Below are 27,785 nucleotides of genomic sequence, written 5' to 3' on the forward strand. Positions count from 1 at the left end.
TGTCGGCGTCCGCCGCGTCGACCGCACGCGTCTGTCGAAGCCGGTCGCCAACCCTGGGAGCGATCTCCTGAGGAGCAGGGAGGCGGCTGAGCGCCTTCCTCGCAGCGGGCTGCGGCCCTGCCAGAAGTTCGGCAGGACTTGACTCGGGGATTAGTGAGTGAAATCCCAGTTTGCATAGCGCAGCAGATCGGACGAGATGATCGCAGTTTGAAAATCACCCCTGAAGAACCTGAATTAAAAAATGAGTGCCCCGCCATCGCTGCCTCTGCAGACAGTAGCGACAGTTTCGGAGCTGCTCTCCCCTGCCCGGGGTGTGGGGTGGCCTAAGGCCCGGAGCTCGCCCTCATTTAGGTTTATTTAGACCGTGAGATGTGGTAAGCTACAGCTCGACTCCCGTGACTGTAATGAACAGGTCCCCACTGACGTGTTTAGAAAGCTCAGCGGGACCAGCTCAGACATGGATGCTGTAGAGGTGGATAAACAGATTATTTCTTTGGCAATGGCAACAGATCTTGTGGGCAGACACGCATGGTGCTCCAAAGGAGTCATTAGAGAATATTTAACATCTGTTGGTCCCTAAGGAGAGGCTCAGCTTCAAAAGTTAAGCAAGTCCTTCAAGGAAGGAAGGTTGGATGGATCTAGGATAGTGCAGTAATGTGCATATAACGTAGGACAGTACGAAATGTAGTTAGAATTAAAGCTATGGTGGGAGGAGAGAACCAAAAATCATGGGAAAACATAAAGCTGTCTCTCATTTCTCAAGCCCAGAGAAGTTTCAAGCAAGGAAGCTAACTGCTGGTGACAGCTTCTTTTTCCCAAGCTGCCTATTTCTAGGGACACTTTTACAGATAGATTAGGAAGTTAACAATATCCAGTTCTTCTTTACCCTAAAGATCCTTTAGAAAGAAAATCCTAAAATATTTCATTCCTAGTTGTACTTTTAAAAGACTTGTAGGATTTCAATAAATACTCTAACTGACCAGCCACAGAAGATACCAAAGCAGTTCATATTAAATTATAATACTTTCAGTCTACTAATTAAAATGTTTTGGAAGCTTTTAATTATATCTGGGAACTATCTTTAAAAGCTCTAAATAATTTACCTTCCTTATCATGTACCTTGATACTGATAAGAGTTTTTAACTTCTTTTGCTAACCAAAAGAAGAGAAGAATAAGATGACATGTCTGATTGGAAATAACTGTCATGATTGCATTTTGCCTGCTACAAAACACGGATATGTTTGTAAGGAGTCAGTTAAGCCTATTTCATGCAATGAGCCACACCGTGCTGTGAACCTCAGAGCCTGCTGCAAGCTCAGGGTTTTACAGTGGCAGAATCAACATCCAGACCAAGGGTACTATGAAAAACTGAAGATAATTTAAAGGCAGTAATTTAATAGATAACAGAGATTTGTGGAAACATTATAGCTATGTTGTAGCATCCATACTGCTCAAAAAAACCCAAAGGAAATTGACAAGTAAAGGCTGAAACTCCATCCCTCACTCTGCCTTCAGTCTCACAGCTTGTTTAAATGAATTTCGGAACAAGCTGCTGATCATGGTGTTCATTTTGCTCCTCGCTTTGCATTCTAGCTCTTTTTGGCTTGTAGGCAACACAGTGAGTCAGAACAGGAAACAGATGCAGCTGAAAACCAAACGGACCGAAAGAAAAGATTGTTTTTTCTCCAGATCGGTTCCTGATCCAGCTCACTGCGCAGTTGTACCAGCTAGCACTGGCACAAGGAATGCCAAGGGCAGGAGTGACAGAGGGACCACACCTGGAAACAACCCACTCTTAAATCAGTGGTGAAAACACCATCTTGTTCATCGTGAACTGCTACAGCATTAGATAAATTAGCAGATATTTTTTACAGTCTTACGTACTGCTTCTCTCCACAAACTCTGCCTGCATTTTACGAAAGGATTACTGGTTAAAGATAGGGAAGAGATCTGTCTTTCAAAGGACCTGTAATTCCCACCAAGATGATACTATATATTGCAACGTTTCAATATCTCTTTATTGTGACTATTTGTTCTGCTGCTACAGGACGTTTCTATTAATTATAACCAAGGAATTTATCTAGATTATGGTTTAAATATTTGCTATCAGAGCGTGTCAGGTAACCCATTTTAACTGTTTAAGATACCCAATGCAACAAGACAGCATATACTTCGTGTACTGAATACTGCTAAGCAAAATAAATGTTATATATAAAAGTTTAGAAGAGAAATACATGCAAAACCAAAACTGCCTGAATGCATTTCTTCTTTGCTAGGTTTCAGATCGGTTTTTGCAGGGGTGTTACTTACGTCAGAACCCACGGACCTGCGACATAACGCTAATGCAGAAGCGTAATCCAGCAGTGCCAGCATCATTATAGAGGCAAAGTAAAACAATTCAAGGTTGATACAACAGCACAAGTCATAAAAAGCTGGATGTAAACAAAAGAGGGTTTAGGGCTTCTGGGAAGGCTGGAACGTAAATTTCAATAGGCAACGGCTTCCTTTGTCTCTGCCTGTTTTCTTTAGCTTGCTAGGGTAAAGGGAGTTACTAATACTTTGCAGAAGTAAAATCAGTCCTGTGAATTATATATGCACTTATAATGTATAAATATAATAATACATATTATATATGTAACTTATAATGTTAAAACCAATCTGATTATCTAGGAGTCCCTTCAGTCTTGTGTCCTACTGAAGGAATCTCATTATTTTCATAAGAACACGCCAAGTATTTACATTGTAGGGACAGTTCAAGGACGTGAACAGCAATCAACATCTGCAGAAGGTCATTTCTGATGTAGTTTCCTGCCGTCTTGCCTCCCTGAATTAGCAGGAATGCATCCATTGGGATAGGGATCTATCAGTGGCAGCCATCAGACTGCCATATCAAAACACTTTGAATGAGATTCATCTCACCGGAACTTAGGCACCTACTGTGTAGCTTTTCGTATTGAACGAGTTACCCCAGGCTCCTGCTTCTGCAACCGGTCGACAAACAAACGTTTCTAGGACATCATCCACGTGGCCTATTTTAGACAACTACTTGGGATAAAAGCATGCTGGACTCCAGTTGCTGTACTGACTGGATCTCTGCATCTCCCTTTGGTCAGGTTCACTCTGCTCAGCGTGGCTATCTGGAAGGGAAGGTGGGGGAATGGAGCCAAGAAACTATAAACTAGTCGGTGTAGCTTTGATTCCAAGATAGATGAGAGAACAAATACATCTATTTCAAGTCGTTAGAGGAAAGAAAGATCATCAGTAACAGCCAACATGTATAACCAATGCCAAGCCAGTCTCAGTCCCTTGAATAACAGGCCAGAAGTCTTGTGATAAGCAGATGCAGCACGAGTTAAGAGGACTTTTGACACTGTCTTACATGACACTCACGTAAGCGAGCCAGATAGACAGTCTAGATGAAACAACTGCTAAAGGTCACAACAATATTCACAAGGAAGGCGGTAAGTTTTCTTTATCCAACTGGAAGGGTTTAAGAGAGGGTTCCACAGAGCTCTGTGTTCTATCTGATATAATTCAGTGTTTTCACTGATGACTTGATGAAAGAATAATGAATAACCTGATCTCATTTTCAAATGACTCAATGCTAAGAGACGCCGCTCTTTTAGGGATAGCCTTTGAACTTAAAATAATCTTGAGAATTGCTGCAATGCTTTGAAAAACAGGATGCACTTTGATATGAGTAAATAGAGCACGTTACACAATGATCAAATGCAAAAATAAGATCGGAAAGGATTGGCTTGCAGCAGTCATGCAAGGAAAAGGCCTGAGAACGAAACTAAATGTCAGACAACAATGTCAGATTCTCGGTAAAAAAGAATCATGCTATCTACAAATGTGCTTACAGGTAAGACACGGAGAATCTGCTCTACACATTCGCTGGTTAGATGCCAGCTGAGATACTGCATTCCGTTTTGGGCACTGAACGCGAGAATGATCGAAGAGAGTCCAAAGAAAAGCAGCAACACTGGTCTAGGAGTTCATGTACCATGAACTGCAACCTGACCTGTAAAGAAGGACTTGAAAACCTCCCGGTTTCTTAGTCTAGAAAAAAACAAGAGGAGTGAAGGAAAATATGATAACAGTCTCCAAATATAATGTGGTTTTGCAAGAAGGAAAGTCATAAATGATCTTCTGGGTCCACTGGTTGTGGGATAAGGAGTTATCTACTTAGCCTTTAGCAAGGAACTCTTAGGTCGGACTTTGAGAGAACTTTCTGAACGTTAACAACAGTGAAGCACCAGCAGGCTTTGCTGAAAAAAACGTAAAATCTCTGTCACGAGAGGTTTTTAGCAACAGGAAAAAAAAATTCTTGGGAATTATTTACAAGTAGTTGATTGTACTGTGGGGGAAAATGAATTTTTAATGTCCCTTCCAGACTTATTTTCTTTTGTTTACTAACAATCTAATACAAATGTAAATTTGCTTTGCCCCCCTCAAACGAGCAGCCCTAATTCTAAATTAGAAAATTCTAAAGCAAATATTGTTTGAGTAATAATAACGATTACGTATTAGTCTTTGAGCTTGGAACAACCTAAAAAAAGAAACACTGCTGCAAATCGTAAGTCTGTGTGGAGCAGATTTATTCAAGCATTGCAACAAAAACGTCACCTGTGCTTTATTTAGGAACAGGCCTTTCCAGGTGAATTCAAAGCTGCCTGTCTCAAAGCTTTTCCTGACTTTTCCACTCCTCCTTCCATTCTGATCAGTGAAGGTGATGACTCCATACCGATGTGCTCGGGGTGCCGCCTGCGCGGCTCACAGTTCAGCAGTAAAACTGAATGCCCTTCCAAGTACTTCAGAAGGAAAAAAAAAAAAAGCTACTTACCTTATAAAACCTAATGGATTGAAGAGCAACAAGAAGGAATTCCCATCTAAATGCAAATCAAGGCAGACCCATTTTGAATGCAAGAGTAAACTACAAATGGTAATTTTCCCACCATTTGCTAGTGCTCCTTGCTACAATCACAGTTCTGTACAACTCAAGTAGTTAACAGCTCTTCTGCTGATGAGCCGTCAATGAACAATGCGGAATTTTTCCAAATGTATGTCATAGATACGCTTATTCTGCTGCGATCTGTTTGTGCAAAATTAATTTAAAACACTTACTGCTTAGTTTTGGTTTAATTCAGTCTGTTTCATGAAGTGGAAAAAGACAGAAGTTATCGGGGAAAAAAAGGTTTCATCTGCTGGTTACACTGTAAATTAAACTCCTGCTTGTTTTCTGCTAGAGTGTGATAAGCAATACCAGTGGTTTACGACAGCTGAGAGCACTGGAATCGGTGAGGCTCAGATTAGGATCCCATCTTGGATCCTTTCTGTATTTAGAAGAGCTGACTGCGTGGTGAGAAGGCTGGCTGTGGGGTGGCAGTCCAAGAGCCTAGTAGGTGTTAGAGAACGTGGTCAGTCCCAGGGAAGAGCTCAGGGCTGGTTCTCATACAAAGTCCTCCTTACTTCGAAAAGCTCGGAGTGAACAAAGCAGCTGTGCAGGAATTGTAGCTTCTACCATTTATTCTAAGGAATCTCTGTTCCAGCACCAAACAAACTAGTAAGGAAGGGGATGCCTCATACAAAATACCGGATTCATCAAGTATTTTCTTCCTGTACCTGGAAGGAATGCAATAAAATTTGCACTAGTCTTAAAAGACTTTTGAAATATTAGATGCTATGATCACATCGGTGTGTAGCATGTATAAATGAAGGTGGGGACAACTCAGAGATTACGATTTGTTTAGAACATGGTAACCAAATCCCATCACAAAACCCAGCCTTGAAATCCACTGTTCTTCACTGGATCCTCACTGGTGTCAGCTCAACGCTCTGACCCTACTCTGAAAGGCCCTCAAGGAGTTAGAGACACACCGATCCTGCAGCAGGTAGGAAAGTGATGGAGCAAGGGTATATTTAAAATTTACGTTACTGCAGAGTTAATTATTAGTGATTAGCATTCACACCTGGGGATCTTTAGTAGGTTAAATGGATAACATGAATGGAACAACAATCGAATTTAGCCGAATCCTAAAAAACCAAAAAAGGAGTATAGGAGTGGATTCAGCACTAGGAAAGGTGATGAAATGGACAACGTGCATTTCCATTAAATCTTCACTGCAATTACAGTAGGGAATGTTGAAATCCGTTTACCCTGAAGACATGTGAACTGAATGCACAGGGATTTCCCGTTTTAGTGGAGAGCGCTTCCTAAATATTTCTGTATGGAAATGAATTTACAGTTTAATCCCAGTGAGTTCTGTCACTGACTTAATTGTGAAACAGGATAGATTTACAAAACTTCCTTTGATCTAACACCAGAAACAAAGAACCTGTCTTGGACACGAAGAGTGTCCTGCAGCACCTCACTTGGAGGGAAAAAGAGTGGTACCAGTGACAGAAAAGTTAAGCACTTCGGAAAAACAAACTTCAAAGGCAGTAAAAGACCAAGGACCAGTCTCGATCCCCAGCTAAACTCTTACGGAGAAGTCAAGGCAGCAGCGGAGAAGAGGCAGGATTTGTTTACATAAGCTCTAATCTCTAGCTGTGTGTCCGATCCTGTATCACTCTGCAGCTCCGATGAGGCAGTTCTGAGTCCCGAACACCAGTTCGCTACGGAAACTTTTGCCAATACTCATTTGTCAGATTACTCACGTAGAGTATGGGTGGGGTGCGAGGCAATATTGCCAGCGTGACACATCATTGATCTAACAGCCTAACAATTTAAATTCTGTCCTTTGGAACACAAGGTTCAAAAAAGTTAAGCACTGGTGAGGAACTGACCTGACTCTTTTGAGAATACTGATGTTACTTGATGCTGCAAACACGGGGATCCCACTTACCCTTTCAATCTGTCAGAGTTTTTAAGTGTTCTTGTCTTAAATGTCTGTTATTGTATATGCTGGAAAAATATACTTCAGCTGCTTTCACACATATGTGTGAGTGCTTCCTATTATCACGCTGAGGGCCACGGCTAAGGGTGAGGGGAAATTACTGCTGTAGAGAGCTGCAGTAATCAGGTAATAAGCATGATTACAACAGATATTTTGTTGTGACAAATATATATTAAAAAAAAAAAAGCCAAAGAACAGATTAAGATAATATTAATGGTAAAAAAGAGGTAAGCATCCACTAATTGCAAGTGAATGGAAAAGAAGAGAAAGTGTGAGCCCACATTTACATGGGTCTTCATTGACTGGCACAGAATACAGGATTATTTGTGTTAGTTAAAGTTAAGCACTTACTTAAGTACTTTAGCTGGATTGAGGCCAGAGTACTGATGAGTAATCTGCAGAACGGGAGGCCACTGAGAATAACAAATTAAAAAAAAAAATTACTCAGAGCCAAATCTGATTTAAATAAACACATTTACTATACACCATTTCACTTTCTTCATCTTAGTGTTGTATTTCATAAGCCTCAGTGATGGATAGTGACTTCACTGTGCAAACACTTATTACACCAGCTTTCAATGGTGATATTTTTTAAACTTAAAATGAAACATGTTTTCCTGAATGAAGCCTGAAGTTAACTGATGCCGCACTTCAGGCTTGAGTAAACTCTGCAGAATTCTAGTAACCTATTAATAGCCTACCGTTAAAATGTAATTTTCATGATCATCAGCAGTTTTGAAAGGCTGGAAGCAGGTCTACTGAGCCTAGACATCAGCAGGATGATGCAGGTCACAGTAACAAGGATGGTTTACTGAAAAATAGAGACAACCTTCAGCTCAGAGCTGAATCACCTATGGTCTTGACAAAACTTCTTCAAGACATTTACATAAGCCTGAACTGAACAAATAATTCACTCTGTGGCATGAGCTGCACTAAGAAGCAGGTAACTGCAGGCTAAACATGGAGGAAATGAGCTGTGTTATAGGTGGCCACTTTCTGCAGAGCTCATCATGACTGAGCATCTCAGAACGCAGTAGCCACTCCAGAAGGAGTATTCCAAAGCTATCTCAAAGAGGCAGGCAAAGATAGTGAAGTACTTTCCAGTGCAGTTCTAGGAGGACATCAAACACTTGAGAAGAACTTCCTCGCGGCAATCAGGGCTTGTCTGATTGCATTAGATTTCAAGCGTGCCCCAAAAAATCTAGGCACGAGTGCGATCATGCTAGAGCTTGTGAAGTCTGTTATCTCAGAGTAGCTACTATTACGTGTAGACAAACCAATATATTCATAAACTTCCTTCAACACAGAGCCTGCGATTGAGCTGTAATCTCCAAATAAATTGATTTTTGACAAAACATTTGAGTTTCAGATGGTTTTCATACTGCACCTGCATAGCTTGAGGAACCTAACCCTTTTCCTAAATTACTTCCAGATCTACTGCTCATCACTCCAGACGTAATTTTTGTGTGCTGCTTCTTTTTTATTGTTATGCACAAAAGATTTCTGCAATGACAGTAACATGGAATGGATATCTTCCTTCTCTCACACAAGCTTTCCCTTTTGACAGCCTCTTAACTATATTCTTCCATCATTTCAGGTACACTACAGGTGAAACCAGATCATCCTCTGAGTTTGACACCATCTGGAAGGACTGAAGCAAGGACTGTGCTAAGCAAGATGCGTATCAAGTGTCTGAGCTAAATGTTGTATGACTACAAAGAGACATGGAAATACTGGTAGGGCTTTTCCCTGTGTTCCAGGAATCAAAATCGAAAAAATATCAAATTAGTTCCATGCTACGGACCAGGGATACACCTCCAGCAGGCCTGCCACCGTGCTCGTGTTACTGCAGAGCTTGTGGAGACGCGGATACAAAAGTGTGTTCATGGGCTGACAGTGTGGATATGGCAAACGCTGGGCTCACAGGCACATTAGCTTCAGTCTGCAGTTAAATGTCTGCAAAGAGCTGAAATCACTTCCTGACATGCTTCCTTAGGCTTTTTGTTGTAGCTGATCATGGGCTCTCAAATATGGAAATAAAGCATTGCATTCGATATTCTGTTTGAGGAGACTTCTGTATTAACAGAGAGTGGTGCCTCCCAGTTAACAGTGGCATGAAAACGGACTGTTTAAATTGTCATTACATGGTAAGGCAGTAAGAGTCATAAGAGAATCTAGCCTTTCTGAAGTAAATAGAAAAATTGGCACCGATTTCAGTAGAGTCAGGATTAAATTCTATTTACTGTACGTTAAATTGTGTATAAGCCCTACAGAGATGCCTCTTCGCTTCTGAAGCACGCTGAAGTAGCAGACTGGAGATTCAGTGTCAGTTTAACTTAAATGGAAAAAAAAAAGCAGTTTAATATTATATTAAATAATTAAGTCAGTAGTTTGAGATTAAAGTGGTCGTTTCGGCCAAAATGGTCGTATATCAAAGTTAATCATCTTCTGAGACAAAGAGCATCATCTTTTGAGATGGAGAGTTCTCAGAGCTTTGGACCTTTCCATCAGGGACAGTAGCTGTGTCCTGTGCTGTCTGCCAGGGAGGGAGCCAGCGGAAGTGCTCGCGGAGCAGTACTGGAAGTGCAGGCGGGAAGCCGTTGCTGGCCAGGCAATTCCAAGAGCACTCTCTAACCTCGGCCACTTGGGTTAAGCATTGGAGTTTCAGCTGGCTTGTCCTCAGGAGATGCCCAAGTAAGGCCTTGTGAGGGACAGCATGGGACATTCCTGCAAGAAGGGGAGCTGATTTGGCTTTGACGTTTCAGGGGTAGCTATATTCATTTTTAGTTTGTTTTGATGGTATTTTAAGCTCTTGGGAAAGGCACACCGAGTTCAGAATAGATGCCAGGCTATGGATCTTAGAAAAACAGTATTTATTTAAGGTCATTAATAGGCTTAGGTAGACGTTACATTGATTCATGGTTTTAAAGTAACTTCATGGCTAGCTGTGGTAAAAACAAGTAAAAATGAGCAAGTCTACATTATAGAGAACAACATCAAGTTTTGGCATATATATATATACACACACACTAATCCTTATACAATGTACAGGACAGAATGTCCTATGATAATTCTTTGAAAATTATCAGTTCTTGAGAATGCCTGAGCTGTTTTAAATGAAACTCTAAACCAAACAAAGAACTCGGAAGAGCAGCCTACTTTACAGTAATTTTTGGTGTAGATCTTGATGTGCCCTGAAAACACGATGGCTTCCTGCATACGGTTACACTCTGCAGTGTAAAAGCGTCACTACAACCTTTAAATACGACACATGCTGTCTATGGTTTACTTATCTTAAGCCACTTGCAGCTTCTGTTCTAGAAATGTCTGAGTTCTCTGGAACTTTTTTGGGTATTTATCATCATATATTTATCATCTTACTGTCTCTTCAACTTAGAGAAGTGTTACCCTATTTTTTTTTATAAATGGGAAACTGAGGCACTGGGAGGCCAAGTGACTCAGAGTCACGCAAGTGATCTCTGCCAGGGCAGATGGTTGCAGCCAGCTCTCTCTGATCTCTAAAGCATGCCTTAGCTACTGGCACTGCATTTTTCTCCTTTCTAAACTCTTGTTTTCCTTAAAAACTCTGCAGCTGAAATGCTCTTTAAATTCCAAGATTTCTTCTCTAAAACAGCAACAGCCAAATACATGAGGCCATGAGGAAAAGAAGGAAGCTTGAGGAAGGCATCCTCTTCTCCAAAATGTAACCTCTGTACCTGTAAAATCTTGGATGATGAAAGAAACTACTTGGTGACCAGTTTGTCTTATGTCCCTTTGTACCAAGGTGGTACTCAGTGGCATCTGGCTGTCTCTTTCTGAAGACGTATTCCAGGAAAGAAAGCTGTGTACTCTCTGTGGAAACTATTCCTCACAGTGCTCCCTAAGAAATCAGCTTTGGCAGGATCCTGTCCCTGTGTGCAACAGGTCTGTTGAGATGTACTCTTGTGTGGTCATTATGAGCATGACTGAGGGAGAGGGGCTGGAGAGGAAACTGTCACCTTCTTTCACAAGCCATTTCTTCATCAGTAGCTGTTTCCGTTTAGGTAAGGAGCTGGATCCTGCACTAGTACACACCACGAATGTTTCTGAGTAAATACAATCCAAACGCCCAAAGCTTGAAAGGCCAAACACACAACAGCAGGCAGATAGCGATCTTGCAGCTGCTGCTCTCCCTGCCACTCAGTGATCAGCTATTTTCCGTTGTCGCCAGGAGCTCTCTTCTCTTCTGATTCCCAAGCTCTTTCCCTCACTTAGTCTTTTCTGAACCTTTAATGTTTTTCCCAACTCTTTTTTTCCATCCTCTGTCTGTCCATCAGCTTCTTTTCTCATCTTCAGTACTTGTGCTAGTCATTTGCAAGTGTTTTAACAGACAATAAAAATTGTACAAAACCCCGATCCAGCAAAGTGACCAGGTGTGCACACACCTTTAAGTGCTCTCGTATTGTTGACTCCAACGCGACTGCCAACATACTTAAAATTCACCACGCATTTAAGTGCTTCCCTGGATCAAGGCCACCATCACATTGACATTAACCAAAACAAAACGGCACCTGAGATCCAGCAACACTCGGTGCTGTAACCTCGAGGTTACCTTTCTCAGATGACTTCTGTCATTGCTGTGTTATGGCTGCACCTAGGATCTGTTCCGCAAGCACACGCTGGAAGGAATGCTTAGGAACAATCCTGTTTAGCCCAATGCTTTCTTACGGTTTTACAATTCGCCTGGCCTGTTTTGCCAGATCAGGCTCTTGGACAGTAAGATCCTCAGGGCAAGAATCATGTTTATTTTTCTGCTTGAATCATATGTGCTTATCTACCACAAAATAGTAATTAGTAACTTTTTGTTCTGAGGTACAAGGAAGAAGACTTTCTATGTGTGGCAGGTGTCCTGGCTTGTACAGTTGTAAGTCAGAAAGTATGATAGGTGAAAATTTCGAAAGTCTAAGGTATTAACCTTATCACTGGCAATTTACTGTAACCCTAAACGTGCAAAAGACTAAACTAAAACCTCTCCCCTTGAATTCTGCCTCCTCTCCTTCTTTTGCTGACCTCTGCCTGCATTACCTTTTCTCTTTTATTCTCTGATTACTCCACCAGTTTACACATCAGCTTATAAGACCCATATGGTAGGAGCCTTGTCCTTTGTTAATCATACAATGAGATTATGCATACCTTGGGCACTGTACAGATCATTATTGTCTTCCTACAAATGTCTTCCATGTGGCCCCACCCTCAGTCCCAGCTGAGAATGCTGTTGTGAACAAGCTCAAAGAATAAATATTTTGCATTCATTTCACCAGCACAATGGAAACATTTTTCCAAGCTGCTGCCAAGATGGTATCTAGTCCTCTTCTGAGTCAGCAGCCCATGCAGCTGACTCTCAAATGGCCAAACTTGCTTGATTGTAATCTTAAAAGAAAAAACCACAGGCACAAGCTGTATTTTTAAAGAGCTATATTACTCTCCTCAGGCTCAAGCAGATAGTGACACTATAAAATATGAAAGCTGAGGGAAAGAAGCCACAGAAGTGAGTGTTGTTTATGATATCCCCCTTATTTCTCCCAGCTTCAACAATTTATTTCATCCACTTAGAGGAAGGGACTGAGGAATGTTGTGAGGAAGTGAGAAAGGAGTATCACTGCTTTTTGCAGACTCTGTCTTTTTGGTATCAACCAGCATTTTACATTCTTTAAAGCTCTGTTGGCCATTAAGGACAGTTTATCTAAAAATATGATATAGACAGAACTGGGATAAGAGAGATGAAGATGGCGAGGAATTCCTACAGTTCCCTCCCACAGGCATTTTTTGCTTATTCTTAGCTGTATTTTCCCTCTAGCCCAACACATAAGCGGGCATGGTGCAACAGAACAGGTTCAAAACTGTGCGTCTCTCCTCCATTCTCTTGGAAAGACTTTGGTCTGTAATCCCTACTGTTTTGTGAATAAACAGCCTAGATGGTAAATAATTTGTGTGTTCCAAAATTGCCCAGATGTAGCTGGTAAGAAACTGTCAGTGATCCTATATTAAGCTGCAGCATTACATGAAATCAGAGAGTGTGTATCCAGCTTCTCACCGCTAATAGAGCTTCCTCTTACGAGAAGTTCCTGTCTTCCAGCAGAACAACAGGATGTTTAACAAGTCCAAAACTCAGAAATCTACTGTGCCATGAGAAATCAGTTCAATGGGTAAAACCAGGCTGTCAGTCTTAAAGTTCCTTCTTACATCATGTTACTTATTCCAAAGACGCCCATTTATGCAGAGCCAGGAGGCCAGATCTGAGGTTTTGCCCTTTTATACTGTGCATAGCACAGGACTTAGGGTGGTAAAAGTAGCTTTAAGCCACTAACTCTGACTTCCAGATGCTGGGGTCATGATTTTGGTACCAATGTAGGTACCAAAAGACTCCGAGGTGCTCTGGTTTCAATTGCCTTAGCTACTTACAGCCTTCTGAGAGCTGTCAGCATTCTGGCTATTCGTCCTTTCCACTTAGCCTTTCTCCTTTTGATCTAAGACCAGGAGGAACAGGAATTGTAGGACTTTATGCCATTAAAATAAATTCTCCACTGAGTGAATCCATAGATAGTTGATTAAATTATCACTGTGGCTGCAGAAAAAGCCACAAGCTGACACAGACACACATTTCCTTAGGGCAGGAAAAAAAATGATCTTTATGCAATATGATTTCTCTGCCTCCTGAGATTGATTGCCATGAATCTGAACACTGCAACCAGAATACAAATACATTAGGAAAGTAATGTTTCAGGAGGTTGTGACTGAATGTTTTGTCTTCTAAACCAAATAAGTAGCTTTAAAAAAACCCACAAATTAACTAATAGAAAATGAGTAGTAAGATGTTTGTTGCATATTTTAATACTAAGAGAGAAGGAAAACACCAAATGTGATACAAAAGATAAGACTAATAGGGAGAAGGTGAGGTAAGAGAAGATAATATTAATAAAATGGGAGCAGTAGTTAAAAAGAAGTAGTGTAGTATAGCTGAAGCTTTCTATTTTTGTAATGTGCAGTTCCGAGTGATTTTACTGGTTCATTTACTCTTTGTGTCCCACTCAATCTCACTATGGACTTTCCAGCCATATTGAATAATTCTCCTGTGGGCCTGTATTCAATCCAGTATAGCACCATGATGCCCTGTCAAAGGAAACCAAAATCAAATCAGGTGGGCTCAAGACATTTTTCCATTAATAGGGTGTCTAATTGTTATGTAGCTCATCAAAACACTATTCATTTACTATGTTTGTAACCAATTAGTTACATGCCAACTGTTGGGCAACCATACATCATTTTTAAATTAACCACACTTTCATGTGGACAGCAACAGCTTCCCATATGGAGAAGTGTGTAAAGGATGATGGCTTGTTACAGCCCATGGGATCTATTCGAGAACAGAGTCGTCTCCCAGAAGGAGTGCTGGTATTACGGCACTTACAACCAGCCTGGACACGCCACCACTGCAGGAGCTTTCTGCCCGGGAAGTGACAGCCTTTCTGGCTCTCGTTTCTGGGATCAGCTTACTGTGGTGTAAGTCAAAGCTGCATCACAGCAATGTCTTGGCACTCTAACGTATTGCCTTAAACCACATGAATGCTGAAATGAGGAGTTTGGTTCATTTGCAGGCTGGATTCCGTTTTTCCCAGCCTGTGCTTTTTTTTTTTTTTTTTTTTTAAGACAGCATTGGAATCAAAGAACACTTTTCTGTTCTCTTCATCAGATTTAAATCTCTTTAATCAGCCAGCTAGATTATGGAGCTCTGAGAGGTGGCACGGCTCTTTGGAGAGAGCCAAACTGAAGGACCTGCTGCACATATCCTGGTTCCCAGGCTCCTTGCCAGCAGCAGGGTGTGATGTAATAGCCTTTCATGCTGAACAAGTTAACAGCCCTGTTTTTGAGTTACTACATTTTGGCTAAGGAACAGCAGGAACAGTCTTGCAGGGAAGTGCTACTGTTTAACAAGCAGGTAGCTGCAGAAACAATCTTAGTTCCCTCTCTGTTTCTAGGACTGGAAGAGAGTCCCAGCTCTATGTTACATCTTTCTTCTTCCATATGCTGGAGCAGCAAGGAATGTGTAAAATGGATACAGACCGAACTCTTTCAAGAGTCTTACAGGAATTGCCCACAGAAGCTTAGAGTAAGTCTCAGACTACCTTCTGGCTGAGATGCCCTCTTTTTAACAATGTTCTGAGAAATTACTTGGCTCAGAAGTTATTTGGAGAGCAGTGGTTAACTACACAATCATATGGAACGGGCCATGTTCTTCCTCTGTTACTGTTCCGAGCAGAGGAAGCCCCAACCCTGTTTTTCACCAGAAGAGAACTCAAAGGCAACTCTTCAATTTCCAGCTAGCATCTTCTTTCTCTGGCCCTGGACTCTTCTCATGCTGGAAAAGGGGAAACCCATAAAGGCCAGGAAATGATGTACCACAAAAATGCTTGTGTTTGCAGGAGACAGGGAATATTGCTATTTTCATAGTGTCTTATGCATCAGTGGGAGACAAAAGGATGAAATGAAAAGGATACAACCACACTAAGCTCAGCGTACTACATTCCACTTTGAAACAGGGGCAAAGCGGAAACAGGGCAAACATGTTTGTGACTGAATTTGCAACCTCTCTGCATTCCTTTCATGGCTGGCAATGGCACATTCGACAAGAGTTGTGACTTACCACTTACTGCCTGACGGTCACACCGTCCAAACAACACAAGGCCGAAGTACAGAGTCATGAAACGTACGGTGAAAATTCAAATTGCTCCTTCCCTATTTACTGCAGTGCACACTAATCTGTCGGTATAGCTTTGATCTCTTATCAGCTGAATTTCTCATTATAACCTTCTAACTCAACCACTAGGTACACCGACACGCCCAGAGGAAAGCCTCTAAGAGCTGCTGCAATGGTGTGTCACAGCCCCATCCCATCTAGCTCTGGGCACCCAACAGAAGTGCCTCAGTGAGAAATGCAGCCCCCGGAGCTGCTCCCTTTGTAGCCGGCACAAAAGGCTGCTCAGCCCACTGAAGATCTGATTCATCCCTGCAAACGCCTCTCTGTGGGATACTGAGACGACTTGAGCTGCTACGCTCCCAACTTAAGCAGCTCAGATAGGTTTCTAAAGTTAGGTGGGATAAATCCAGACCTTAGTGATTACCACAGACATCCATTTAGCATGCGGTGAATTGCTTAGCTTTGTATACTGTCTTGAGATGATACTGGCTGAAGGAGGATCTCCCTCTGTCAAGAGCTGTCTCCCACTTTCTATTCCTCTCGCCAGTATCTAAGGCTTAAAAATCACATCAAAATATACACTGTTCAGACCACTACTAAAACATGAAAGGCTTTGATTACATCTGCTGGGAAATAAATATTTTCATTCTTTCCTCCATGCTTTCTCTCTTACTGAACAGATTTAACCATTGTGCCACAGTCTCAGGCATATAAAAACCAAGTACACGATCAGCTTCAAATGTGATGAATTATAAAAACGGGCTAAGATCAGTTCCAAGTCCTGATACTGCACCTTCCTATAGTTATCTGCTGTTCTGTGGGGTTATTTTAATAATAATTCCAGGTTTGGGTCCAAGGGTTCCTCTTTGCTACTGCAATATATATTGCAATCATGAATAATTTATAATAGTTCTGGGATCTCACACATTATCATCACTAGTTAAACAACGTAATAAAGAAATGAGATTTAAGTTGACAGAGTTCTGCAGATAAGAGTCAACTTCTTATTTCAGATATCAACATAGAAGCTTCCCTGTCATTAAACTGATCATCTAACAGCATGACCACTACGAAACCATTTATCATATAATGTGTAGTGTGTTTTTAGGATAATTGGAGTTGTTATGCCAAGAAATGGTGATCTAAGTGAACAAGAACTTCAGTTTGCCTTTTATAGATTTGTTTATGGCATGTGCATTGTGAAAACATGCATTTATTAACACCTAGCTCAGAATAAATTAAATGTTTGAAATGCAGCACTCAAATCAAGAACAGTGGTCTACTGCTGTCATATTTGTAAGGGAATGTTGGGTGAAAAACTTACAGGGGTCAAAAGGCACAACAGTCCTGAGCGAACACCCATCAACCTGGGAGTCATGCTCTTCGGCAGAAACTTTGCCTTCCTCGCCTCTGACAGTTTCTCCTGCTAGAAGAGCGTGGCAAATCTCTCTCGCTGGTCTCAACACCCAGGGCTTTGTTCCTCACAGGTCTGTAGCTGCTGACGTTGGTTCCCATGTAAACTAAAAGCCTAATGATTCACTGGCAGCCCTGCACGCTCACTGTTCTTAGGTACAAACGAGTGCAGAGGGTACAAAACACAGACAGTCAGGCGCTATACATCCTAGGTATTTCTAGATATATATGTATTTCTGTGTCTTCTGAACAGGAATTGAGTCCAACATACTGAGTTTCCATCCAGACTCTCTCTTGTACATAGATACAACCACAACCATTGATAAATACTTGCTGAGAATTCTGTTTCGTTATTCTGGCATCTTCTACTCAACTTTGTATTGTCCAACTCAGCAAATAATTAAAAACAAAACAAACTTTTCAGTCTTTCGGTCAGTGGAACGTGCTAAGATTATGTTATTTCCCCATTTCTGTTCTAACAGGTACAAAAGACTCCTCTGTAGCTGCATAATACAGATAAACAATTCATATGCAAATAATATGACTGATTGACTGAAACCTACCAAAGCTATTTCTGTGTCCTACAAGTCTTTGAGTTTCATAATTTATGTATGCCAAGACTACTACTTACATGGAAAGGCACTGAGTTGGCTGGAGAAAAGTTACTGCTGGAGTTCCCTAACTATAAATGTAGGGTTTATTTTATTTAATACTTTAGTTGATTACTTTTGCATAGCAGCAGAACAGAAAGCCTGTATTTTGCAGGGAGAGTTTGGCTCGCTTAATCTAGCAAAACTAAGGTTGGCTACAGGATGTAATAAACAACGAATGAAAATGGCTATTAATTATAAGAGCAAATGGTCATAGCCTGTCTGTGAAAAAAAATAGGTTAGAAATGAGAAACCGTTAGAGAAGGGGTCCCCAAAACAGGGCATGTGTTTTACTGGATGTGTGTGAACAACTTGAAAGTAGTGTGTGAACACTGACTGATCCAGCACCTCAGCACTTCCAGTGTAACAAAGGCGGCCGCTACTGTGGAGGTACCGACCACAAAAGCAGAAAGGTTTTGGGATCACTATGCTAGTGTATTCAGATCCTGGAACAGCTTCCCCATGGGCAAGTGGGAGGAAACTTCCTACTTTTAAATAAATCACTAAGAACTGGAATGAAATAGAGCTTGTAGTCATTATAGCGAAATGCATCTCATGAACCTTTATGTTTTTTACAGTTCTAGATTTCTAGATACAGAAAATGTCAAAGATTTTATATTCTGAGGAAAAAGAAAAAAAAAATAAAGCTGGGGAAAGACAGATGGAGGGTAGTTAACTCTGGTGACAGGTCACAGTTTGCTGGTTCCATGAGGCAGGGGAACAGTCAATGGAAAGATAGTTGATGCAAGGAATTGACATGAAAAAGAAAGAGGAGTGAAAAGGCAGAGAAGCACAAAAAGAGAAAAGCAGCGATGCCTCTGAGGCTCAGGCTGGCCAGGGGAGAGGGGAGGAGGCACCACGGCACGCTGTGCGGATGTTGCGGTGGAGGATATCAGAAGCTGGAATTCATGTATTCCCAGGAACTGCTGAGTTCATGCATTCCCAGGAGACGAAGAAACCACTCTTATGAAGACACCTCTACTACGTGGGGGGCTGGATAAATATCCTGGTAGTGCTGCCCTTCCTCTGCTCTCTGAGCTGGGCGAGAGGCATGAAAGCATCTAGTGCCATTAGTCACTGGTTGTCCCAGTCATCTCAGACTCCAGGGGCAGCAGGAACTCAACCCCCTGCAGCTCGTACTGTGAGTTTCTTTTTGAAACACCCACCTTGGCTGCTAGCTCTTGCATTGGCTCTTCCTGAGGGATATAAAGACAATCCTAAATAAAGTTTTACCCTTTTCTGAAGTGGCATCTCAGCAACGTATGCTGCGATCTGTAGCCGCTGCCAAAGTTGCTTGAGAATAGTGCAAAAATTAGTTGCTGTTTGGGTGAATAAGAAGGGGAGCTACCACCTTTGGATTCCTAGTGCCTTGTCAGCTGAATGCTGGGAGAAGCCAAACAAGCCTGAAGTAAAAGGCTCATGACATTGTTCTCATTCTGTTCCACAGGATGGACACACACATTCTACCCCAGCACTTGTAACACAAGAAACGGTTATCTCACAACCCTGTACATTTCCCAGTGGCAAACGGGGCACGTGCTTTACTTACTGGTTTTGAGGTAGCACAGGGAGCTGGTGTCATGATAGGAGGCTTGGCTGCACTTTGAGATGGAGGCAAAGAAAATCTCTGCCCTGTGTCCGGAGGTGAAGAACAGTGAATCCGTGTTTCTAGTCTCTCAGGCTCATGCTTATAGGACTCAAGAGGAAACGTGGGCTGCTTGGTCACTTGTGTTGGGGTAGATGGAGAAGAGGAGAGGCCAGAGGCTGTAAACAAGAATAATTGCCAAAGATCAGTTGAGAAGAAAAGCAGACAGAGACCTCAGCTCTACAGTGAACCTGTATTTTTTCATCACGTTTCCCCAGACTAAAAACATGTATCCCACCTCCTCGTTTTTGAAAGGGAATCGCTCTACCTTGCCATTAAAACTCTTGGAATCATTCAGCTAGTTGAACTGTCCTATCTGTTTACAGGGAGGCGCAGTGGCAAGACGAGAGCGCTGGAGGTTGGTGGGGTATCAACCTCCTGCCTGACTCCTGATTTCTAAAACGATCCTCAGCACTGGCAGTACTTCATTGTTAGAACTGAAATGCTCCTGTGAGTCTCAGGATTCCCTCTGTCTCATGGCAAATGGCTCAAGAACTTTAACGGTGGCTTTTTCTTCTTTCTCATTACTTTAACAGTGTCTCACCAGCAGTTGGAATAAAATAAGGAGCGGGGGTGAAAAGAAACAGGGCGTATTTCCCTTGAGCCGCAGTCTGCTTGCTATAAGGTCTTGGCAATGCCTTTAGATAAACTAGAATTGTTTTCAGCAGCCTTGGAGGAGAAAGTTTATTCATATCGTTTGCTAAAAATCAGTATCAGCAGCAGATCATTTCTCCTGTGAGCATCCTGGTTTTATTTGCCACAGGTATCTACCCCAGCTGTATTTTAGGCTACACTCTTAGGGCAGTTCTCAATTGTGATTAAACAGATCATTTAAAATATATTTATTATCCATTTAAGAGCCAGCAGACATCCACATCCAAATAGAAAATTCAAGTTCCAACATCTGTATTTCTTGTTATATCTAGATGTATGTCAGCAAAGGATGACTCCTACGTCAGCATAAATCAGGACAGACTTAAAAGTGTGAAAACTGTGCGGCTGAACAGAGCTACGTGTTTTTAATATGGTCTCTGAATTTGGTTCACTGCTTGTATTTTCAGAGATTTGTGTAGATGATCAGAGCATGTAGTGACAGGACATGTAGTGACAGGACAAGGGGCAATGGATTTAAACTGAAAGAGGGGAGATTTAGATTAGATATAAGGAAGAAATTTTTCACTCTGAGGGTGGTGAGGCACTGGAACAGGTTGCCCAGAGAAGTTGTGGATGCCCCATCCCTGGAAGTGTTCAAGGCCAGGTTGGATGAGGCTTTGGGCAATCTGGTGCAGTGAAAGGTGTCCCTGGCCATGGCAGGGAGGTTGGAACTAGATGATCTTTGAGGTCCCTTCCAACCCAAACCATTCTATGATTCTATGAAAGTTAGTCCAGAGGGGACTCATGTCCATCGAAAGGGAGAAGGCAGATAACGTTTAATCACACCAAAGCCTGAGCCATTCAAACAAGCGTTTGAGAACATCTTCACGGTAAGTCTAGCTCATCTTCTCCATTTGAGCTTTCAAGGCTCCAGCAGAGATTTTTGCACCAGATATTTTTTTTCCCATTCTAAAGCTCTGTGTTGGTGCACACACAGCCTCCGCTGCTCCTTCCTTTCAACTCGAGGTAAAGTGCGTTAGTACGACTCACTTCATACTCATTACCTCTCAGTGTCACATCTTACCTCACAGACAGCATTTTCAAAGAAACTTTGTACTGATGGAAAGTAAGCAGAAAACTCAGAAATAACTAAGATGGTAGACTCAGAAGACTAGAAATCCAGCAACTCAGGGGATCTATTACTTGAAGAAACTACTACTCCTGACATATCTGGAGAATCATAGAATGGTTTGAGTTGGAAGGGACCTTCAAGATCATCTAGTTCCAACCCCCCTGCCATGGGCAGGGACACCCTCCACCAGATCAGGTTGCTCAAAGCCTCATCCAACCGGGCCTTGAACACTTCCAGGGATGGGGCAGCCACAACTTCTCTGGGCAACCTGGTCCAGTGCCTCACCACCCTCAGAAGAGTTACCATGTCTTATGATTGAAGGAATCAATGAGGAATTTAGGGAACTGTTCTTTAGCTATCACTCTTCATTGAAAACAACCTTTCTTGATGGCTTTTACATGTGAAGAGGTTTAATTTTAAGAGAATAGAATCACCCATCAAGAAACCTGCAAAGCAATTAGTCTCTAATATGTTTTATTTGTAGTGGCTTTAGTGGTGCCGTGTAATATATTTATTTCTTTCAAAGAAAATCCTAACTCTCCCTGGAAAATTTTAGTTTTGCTGGAATCAAAAAGGACCCCGTACTCAGTTCCTCTCTTCAGTCCTTCTCCAAAATTGCAGCTGCCCTCCAAGGACTCCCATTTCTTTTCATTTCATTTCATTTCATTTCATTTCATTTCATTCCATTTCATTTCATTTCAGAGACCTGCAGCTCTGCCAACCAAGCAGCAACAACCACAGACCCAGTGGGCACTGGGTGTTGTAGGCAGATGGAAATGTTGGCTGATGTGACATGCCATGGGGTGAAGCAGGAATAACAACCCTGGTATTTGCAATGTCCTCAACTCCCACCGATTTCAGTGGGACTGGAGAGCGTTCCACATCCTCAAGGATTAAAAGGACACCTAACTTGCCTGTTCGGTTTTTGCTTACAGACAAATTGAGATAAACAGTTCTGGGGAAGATGCTCTTATCTTCTGTGGTTTTATGGATGTACAAATGTTTCCTGAGCGCTCAGACTGGAGTTTGAGGTGGATGGTAGCTGTAATTGATGCAAATGTAAAACCACTAAAAGGGAGAAAAACACCATTAGATCTTAAGAGTCTTGCTGCTGAGATGTGTTCACTTTGTGCTAATGTATTCGGCAAGGAACAAACCCATTTCCAGCACGGACAAGCTCTGCCAAAAGAGCTATTACCAGACACAAGGAAACCACAGTCGTCGTCCTGACAGGGCGGCCTGAGCAAGCGTAGAGGACATCTACAGGCCATAGGAAGATGCGGATCAAAGGAGACCAAGGAATTAACATCTCTTATGTCCTGTGAAAACTAGTGCCACCTCATTATAGGTGTGTGTCAGCCCAGCCGGAACAGACAGCGTGGTTTCCATTTCATAGAACATTCACTGGTGGTGAGTCTCCTTTTGGATGCCAGCCTTGGACACCTGGCCCAAGTTTTTATGGATGACGAGCGTCTGTGACTCCAGCAACTTTGCTGGGAGCACTCTGAGCCTTGGAACTGTCTGTTTCAATGAGGCACTTACAACCCAAAGCACTCAGCATGAGGCACACCCTAATACATTTGAGACTCAGTTTTTCCGTGACTCAGTTTCCGCACAGAGGTGGAAGGAAAATTATAATTCTTTTGCAGGGAATTTAGTTAAATTATGTAATTAAATTTTTCAATCTCTGAAAAAAACCTACCTCATAGCATTATTGGGGTATCTATTTTATTTACATTTGTACAACACTGAGATTGAAGGAATAATCCCATAGGAAATGTTAAATATGTTTATGATTATTAAAAAAAAATAATCCTTTTGGCTGCCCTGATACAGGTCAGCATCCTAAACCCTACAAAGGATTTTATAAAAGCCTGCCACATTAAAGAATGAGAATCTGTGATTTATCCCCAGACCAAAATCAGTTCAGGAGTAACAGAATTTTCTATCAACTTTAATCCTACTGGACTGCCATTTAAACAGGCACCACTGGTGTAAACATATAGTTATATGTGTGTGCCGTAGCTGCCCTGTTCTACTGGAAAATAAATCCATTAAAGAGACAAGACACAGCTATATCCGATGGCTGAAAACAGTTCATTTTGGAGAAAGTATGCAGACAACAATTCAGCAGTGAAAACTAGCCAACAACTCCAGCCTTCTGTAATGAGGCTGAAAAAATTCAGTATGTACACAGGATTTTGGAGAAGAAAAAATCTTTGAGATTGGCTGCAAACTCTACTGCTTCTGGTAATGAGATGAACTGATACAGCAAGCAATTATCTTATGTTAATGTTTCTTTCATCGGCCAATGAAATGCATAATGAAATGTGATATTTTCATGTTAAGAAACTAAATAGCTCTTCCTTTTTCCATAATATAAACCAAGAGTTTTAGACAAAAGAAATAAAAAAGAAAAAACTCTAGCACATCTGTTACTGTGTCACTGGCTAACACAAGGTTTTGTCCCGTGTTTTCTATGGATTGTCTCAGTCCAGTTTTAAAACAGTCCAAGTTTTGCTTTGTTCTGATTCATAGAATCACAGAATCATGGAATGGTTTGGGTTGGAAAGGACCTGAAACATCATCCAGTTCCAACCCCCCTGCCATGGGCAGGGACACCTTCCACTACACCAGGTTGTTCAAAGCCTCATCCAACCTGGCCTTGAACACTGCCAGGGATGGGGCAGCCACAATTCATCCTGACATTTCCTTCCTGGGGCAAAACAAGAGCGGAAAAACAGGGCAACTTTGTGTTTTCCATATTGATGAATCGTAAGTGCTAACATTTGCATAACTGAATGTGCACATGAATAATAATACTCGTAAGAATCCATGAATGTGAGGTGCAAAATTGCACTAATGTAAAGAAGCAACTTGCGTGTTAGAGTGTTTCTTTACTCAGAATGTGCATGTGAGATCCCAACAGAACTAAACAGACTCGTCTTAATTCTGAGCAAAATGGGGCCACCTCCAGTTGCCTTCTCCCTGTGACAGTCTTGTCTCCAACAGCACACGGTGGTTGCCCAGCATTCAGTTCCGTGCTTGGGCAGCTTCAGCTGGGACCTGCTGCACGTCACAGGCTGGATGCAAGAGCCCTGAGAAAGTCCTGCTGTAACAGCAGAGCCCACAACTTTGGACCCATGCAATGCTAACTGGTATTAAATTCATAGAATCATGAAATACGAGGTTGGAAGGGACCTTAAGGATCATCTGATCCAACCTTTCTTGGCAAAACCACGATCTCACCAAGATGGCCCAGCACCCTGCCCAGCTGAATATTAAAAGTGTCCAATGTTGGGGAATCCACCGCTTCCCTGGGGAGATTATTCCAATGGTTGATTGTTCTCATTGTGAAAAAATTTCCTCCTGCGTCCAACTGGCACCTCCTCAGGAGTAACTTGTATCCATTACCCCTCGCCTTTTCCATGTGACTTCTTGAAAAAAGGGTGTCTCCTTCTTTGTAGCCACCCTTTAAATACTGGAACATGGTGATAAGGTCTCCCCTAAGCCTTCTTTTCCCAAGGCTGAACAAACCCAGGTCTCTCAGTCTTTCCTCCTACAGCAGACTTCCCAGTCCTTGGATCATCTTTGTGACCCTTCTCCAGACCCTCTCAGGCCTGTCCACATCTTTTTTGTATAGTGGGGACCAAAACTGAACACAGTATTCCAGGTGTGGCCTGACAAGTGCTGAGTAGAGTGGGACAATGACTTCTTGATCTCTGCTGGTCATGCCCTTGTTGATGCAACCCAGCATCCTGTTGGCTTTCTTTGCCACAGCAGCACATGGTTCACTCATATTGAGCTTGTTGTCCACCGGGACTCCCAGGTCCCTTTTCACTGAGCTGATCCCCAGCCAGGTATTTCCCAGCCTGTGATGCACTCCTGGATTATATTTTCCCAGGAGCAAGACCTTACACTTGTCCTTGTTGAACTTCATAAGGCTCTTGTTAGGTCGCTCTTCCAGCCTATCGAGGTCTTCCTGCAGGGTGGCTCTCTTTCCCGAAGTGTCCACTTCCCTGCTCATAGAATCATAGAATCATAGAATCGTTAGGGCTGGAAGGGACCTTCAAAGGTCATCTAGTCCAACCCCCCTGCAAGGAACAGGGATATCTCCAACTAGATCAGGTTGCTCAGGGCCTCATCCAACCGGGCCTTGAACGTCTCCAGGGATGGAGCATCCACCACCTCTCTGGGTAACCTGTTCCAGTGTTCTACAACTCTCATAGTAAAAAATTTTTTCCTAATATCCAACCTGAATCTACCTCCCTCTATTTTAAAACCATTACCCCTTGTCCTATCACAACTGGCCCTCCTGAACAGCCTCTCCCCATCTTTCTTGTAGGCCCCCTTGAGGTACTGGAAGACCGCTATAAGGTCACCCCGGAGCCTCCTCTTCTCCAGGCTGAACAGCCCCAACTCCTTCAGCCTGTCCTCATAGGAAAGGTGCTCCAGCCCTCTTATCATCTTCGTGGCCCTCCTCTGGACCCTCTCCAACTGGTCCATGTCCTTCTTATGTTGGGGACTCCAGAACTGGACGCAATACTCCAAGTGAGGTCTCACAAGGGCAGAGTAGAGGGGGAGAATCACCTCCCTCGACCTGCTGGCCACGCTCCTCTTGATGCAGCCCAGGATGCGGTTGGCCTTCTGGGCCGCAAGAGCACATTGCCGGCTCATATTGAGCTTCTCGTCCACCAGTACTCCCAAGTCCTTCTCCTCAGGGCTGCTCACGATCCATTCACCACCCAGTCTGTATTTGTGCCTGGGATTGCCATGACCCAGATGTAGGACCTTGCACTTGGCCTGGTTAAACTTCATGAGATTGGTACGGGCCCACCTCTCCAGCCTGTCGAGGTCCCTCTGGATGGCATCCCTCCCTTCCAGCGTGTCGACGGCACCACACAGCTTGGTGTCATCGGCGAACTTGCTGAGGGTGCACTCCATGCCACTGTCCACGTCACCGACAAAGATGTTGAAGAGGGCCGGGCCCAACACGGACCCCTGAGGGACGCCACTCGTGACCGGTCTCCACATGGACATCGAGCCGTTGACCACTACTCTCTGAGTACGGCCATTGAGCCAATTCCTTATCCACCGAGTGGTCCATCCATCAAACCCATGCCTCTCTAGTTTAGAGAGAAGAATGTCGTGCGGGACAGTGTCAAAAGCTTTGCACAAGTCCAGGTAGATGACATCCGTTGGTCGACCCTTGTCCACCGATGCTGTCACCCCATCGTAAAAGGCCACCAAGTTGGTCAGGCACGATCTGCCTTTGGTGAAGCCATGTTGGCTGTCACCCACCACCTCCTTGCTCTCCATGTGCCTTAGCATGGTTCCCAGGAGAATCTGCTCCATGACCTTGCCAGGCACAGAGGTGAGGCTGACCGGCCTGTAGTTGCCCGGGTCCTCCTTGTTCCCCTTTTTAAAAATGGGGGTTATGTTCCCTCTCTTCCAGTCATCGGGGACCTCGCCAGACCGCCACGACTTCTCAAATACAATGGCCAGTGGCTTGGCAACTTCATCCGCCAGTTCCTTCAGGACCCGCGGATGGATCTCATCAGGTCCCATGGACTTGTGCACCTTCAAGTTCCTCAGATGTTCCCGAACCTGCTCTTCAAGTACAGTGGGCGGTGGTTCATCCTCACAGTCCCTGCTAGTTCTTTCCACAGCTTGGGTGGTAAGACAAGAGGCTTTATCAGTGAAGACTGAGGCAAAAAATTCATTGAGTACCTCAGCCTTCTCTATGTCCTGGGTGACCAGAGCACCAGTATCCTTCCGGAGGGGGCCTACATTCTCCTTGGACTTCCTTTTGTCCCCTACATACCTATAGAAGCATTTCTTATTGCTTTTTATATCCCTTGCCAAATTCAATTCCTTCAGGGCTTTAGCCTTCCTCACCTGATCCCTGGTCACTCTTACAGCTTCTCTGTATTCCTCCCAGGCTATCTGTCTCCGCTTCCACCCTCTGTAGGCTAACCTCTTCATTTTCAGTTGGTCCAGGAGCTCCTTGCTCATCCACGCAGGCCTCCTGGCCTTTTTGCCCGACTTGTTCTTCGTCGGGATGCACCTCTGCTGAGCTTGGAGGAGGTGCTCCTTGAATGTGGACCAACTTTCCTGGGCCCCTCGTCCCTCCAGGGCCGCCTCCCATGGCACTTTGCCCATCAGGTCCTTGAAGAGGCCGAAGTCTGCCTTCTTAAAGTCTAGGGTACAGAGCTTGCTGAGTGGTTTCCTTGCTGCCCCATGGATCTTGAACTCCACCGTGTCGTGGTCACTGCAGCCAAGGCTGCTCAGTTTGGTATCATCAGCAAACTTCATCAGGGTACACCTGATCCTGTCATCCAGATCACTTGCCAAGACATTAAACAGCGTTGGGCCCAGTATCAATCTCGGGGGGCCCCACTTGTGACAGGTTGCCAGTTTGAAAAGGAGCTATTGACCACCACCCTCTGGGTGCAGCCTGTCCACCAGTTCCCCACCCACCCACTGCACAGACCACTGGTCTAGGCTGTAACACATCAGGTTCTCTAGGAGGAGACAATGGGAAACGGTATCAAAAGCCTTGGAGAAATCCAGACAGACAATGTCCACCACTCGCCCCACATCCACCGAGCGGGTTACTTTGTCGGAGAAGGAGATCAGGTTTGTCAGGCATGATTTGCCTTTTGTGAATCTGTGCTGGCTTTTCCCAATCGCAAGCTTCATTTGGCTTGTGACAGA

At 43.2% G+C, this 27,785-nt stretch overlaps 1 protein-coding gene across 3 annotated transcripts in view; it reads right to left on the minus strand.

Annotated features, from left to right (window-relative positions):
- Nucleotides 1-27,785, minus strand: part of PRKAG2 (protein kinase AMP-activated non-catalytic subunit gamma 2) — a 159,619-nt gene that overhangs the window by 52,014 nt on the left and 79,820 nt on the right. For 2 of the 3 annotated variants that reach the window (XM_086615057.1, XM_086615055.1), the window contains one exon: nt 19,247-19,461. The exons of the other annotated variant lie outside the window; for it this stretch is intronic. In XM_086615057.1, coding sequence (XP_086471183.1) covers nt 19,247-19,461 — 215 coding nt within the window. The remainder of the gene's footprint in view (nt 1-19,246; nt 19,462-27,785) is intronic. 3 annotated transcript variants of the gene reach the window in all.

The sequence above is a fragment of the Tauraco erythrolophus genome, chromosome 7 (genome assembly GCF_009769465.1).
Source record: "Tauraco erythrolophus isolate bTauEry1 chromosome 7, bTauEry1.pri, whole genome shotgun sequence".
Taxonomy (NCBI): domain Eukaryota; kingdom Metazoa; phylum Chordata; class Aves; order Musophagiformes; family Musophagidae; genus Tauraco; species Tauraco erythrolophus.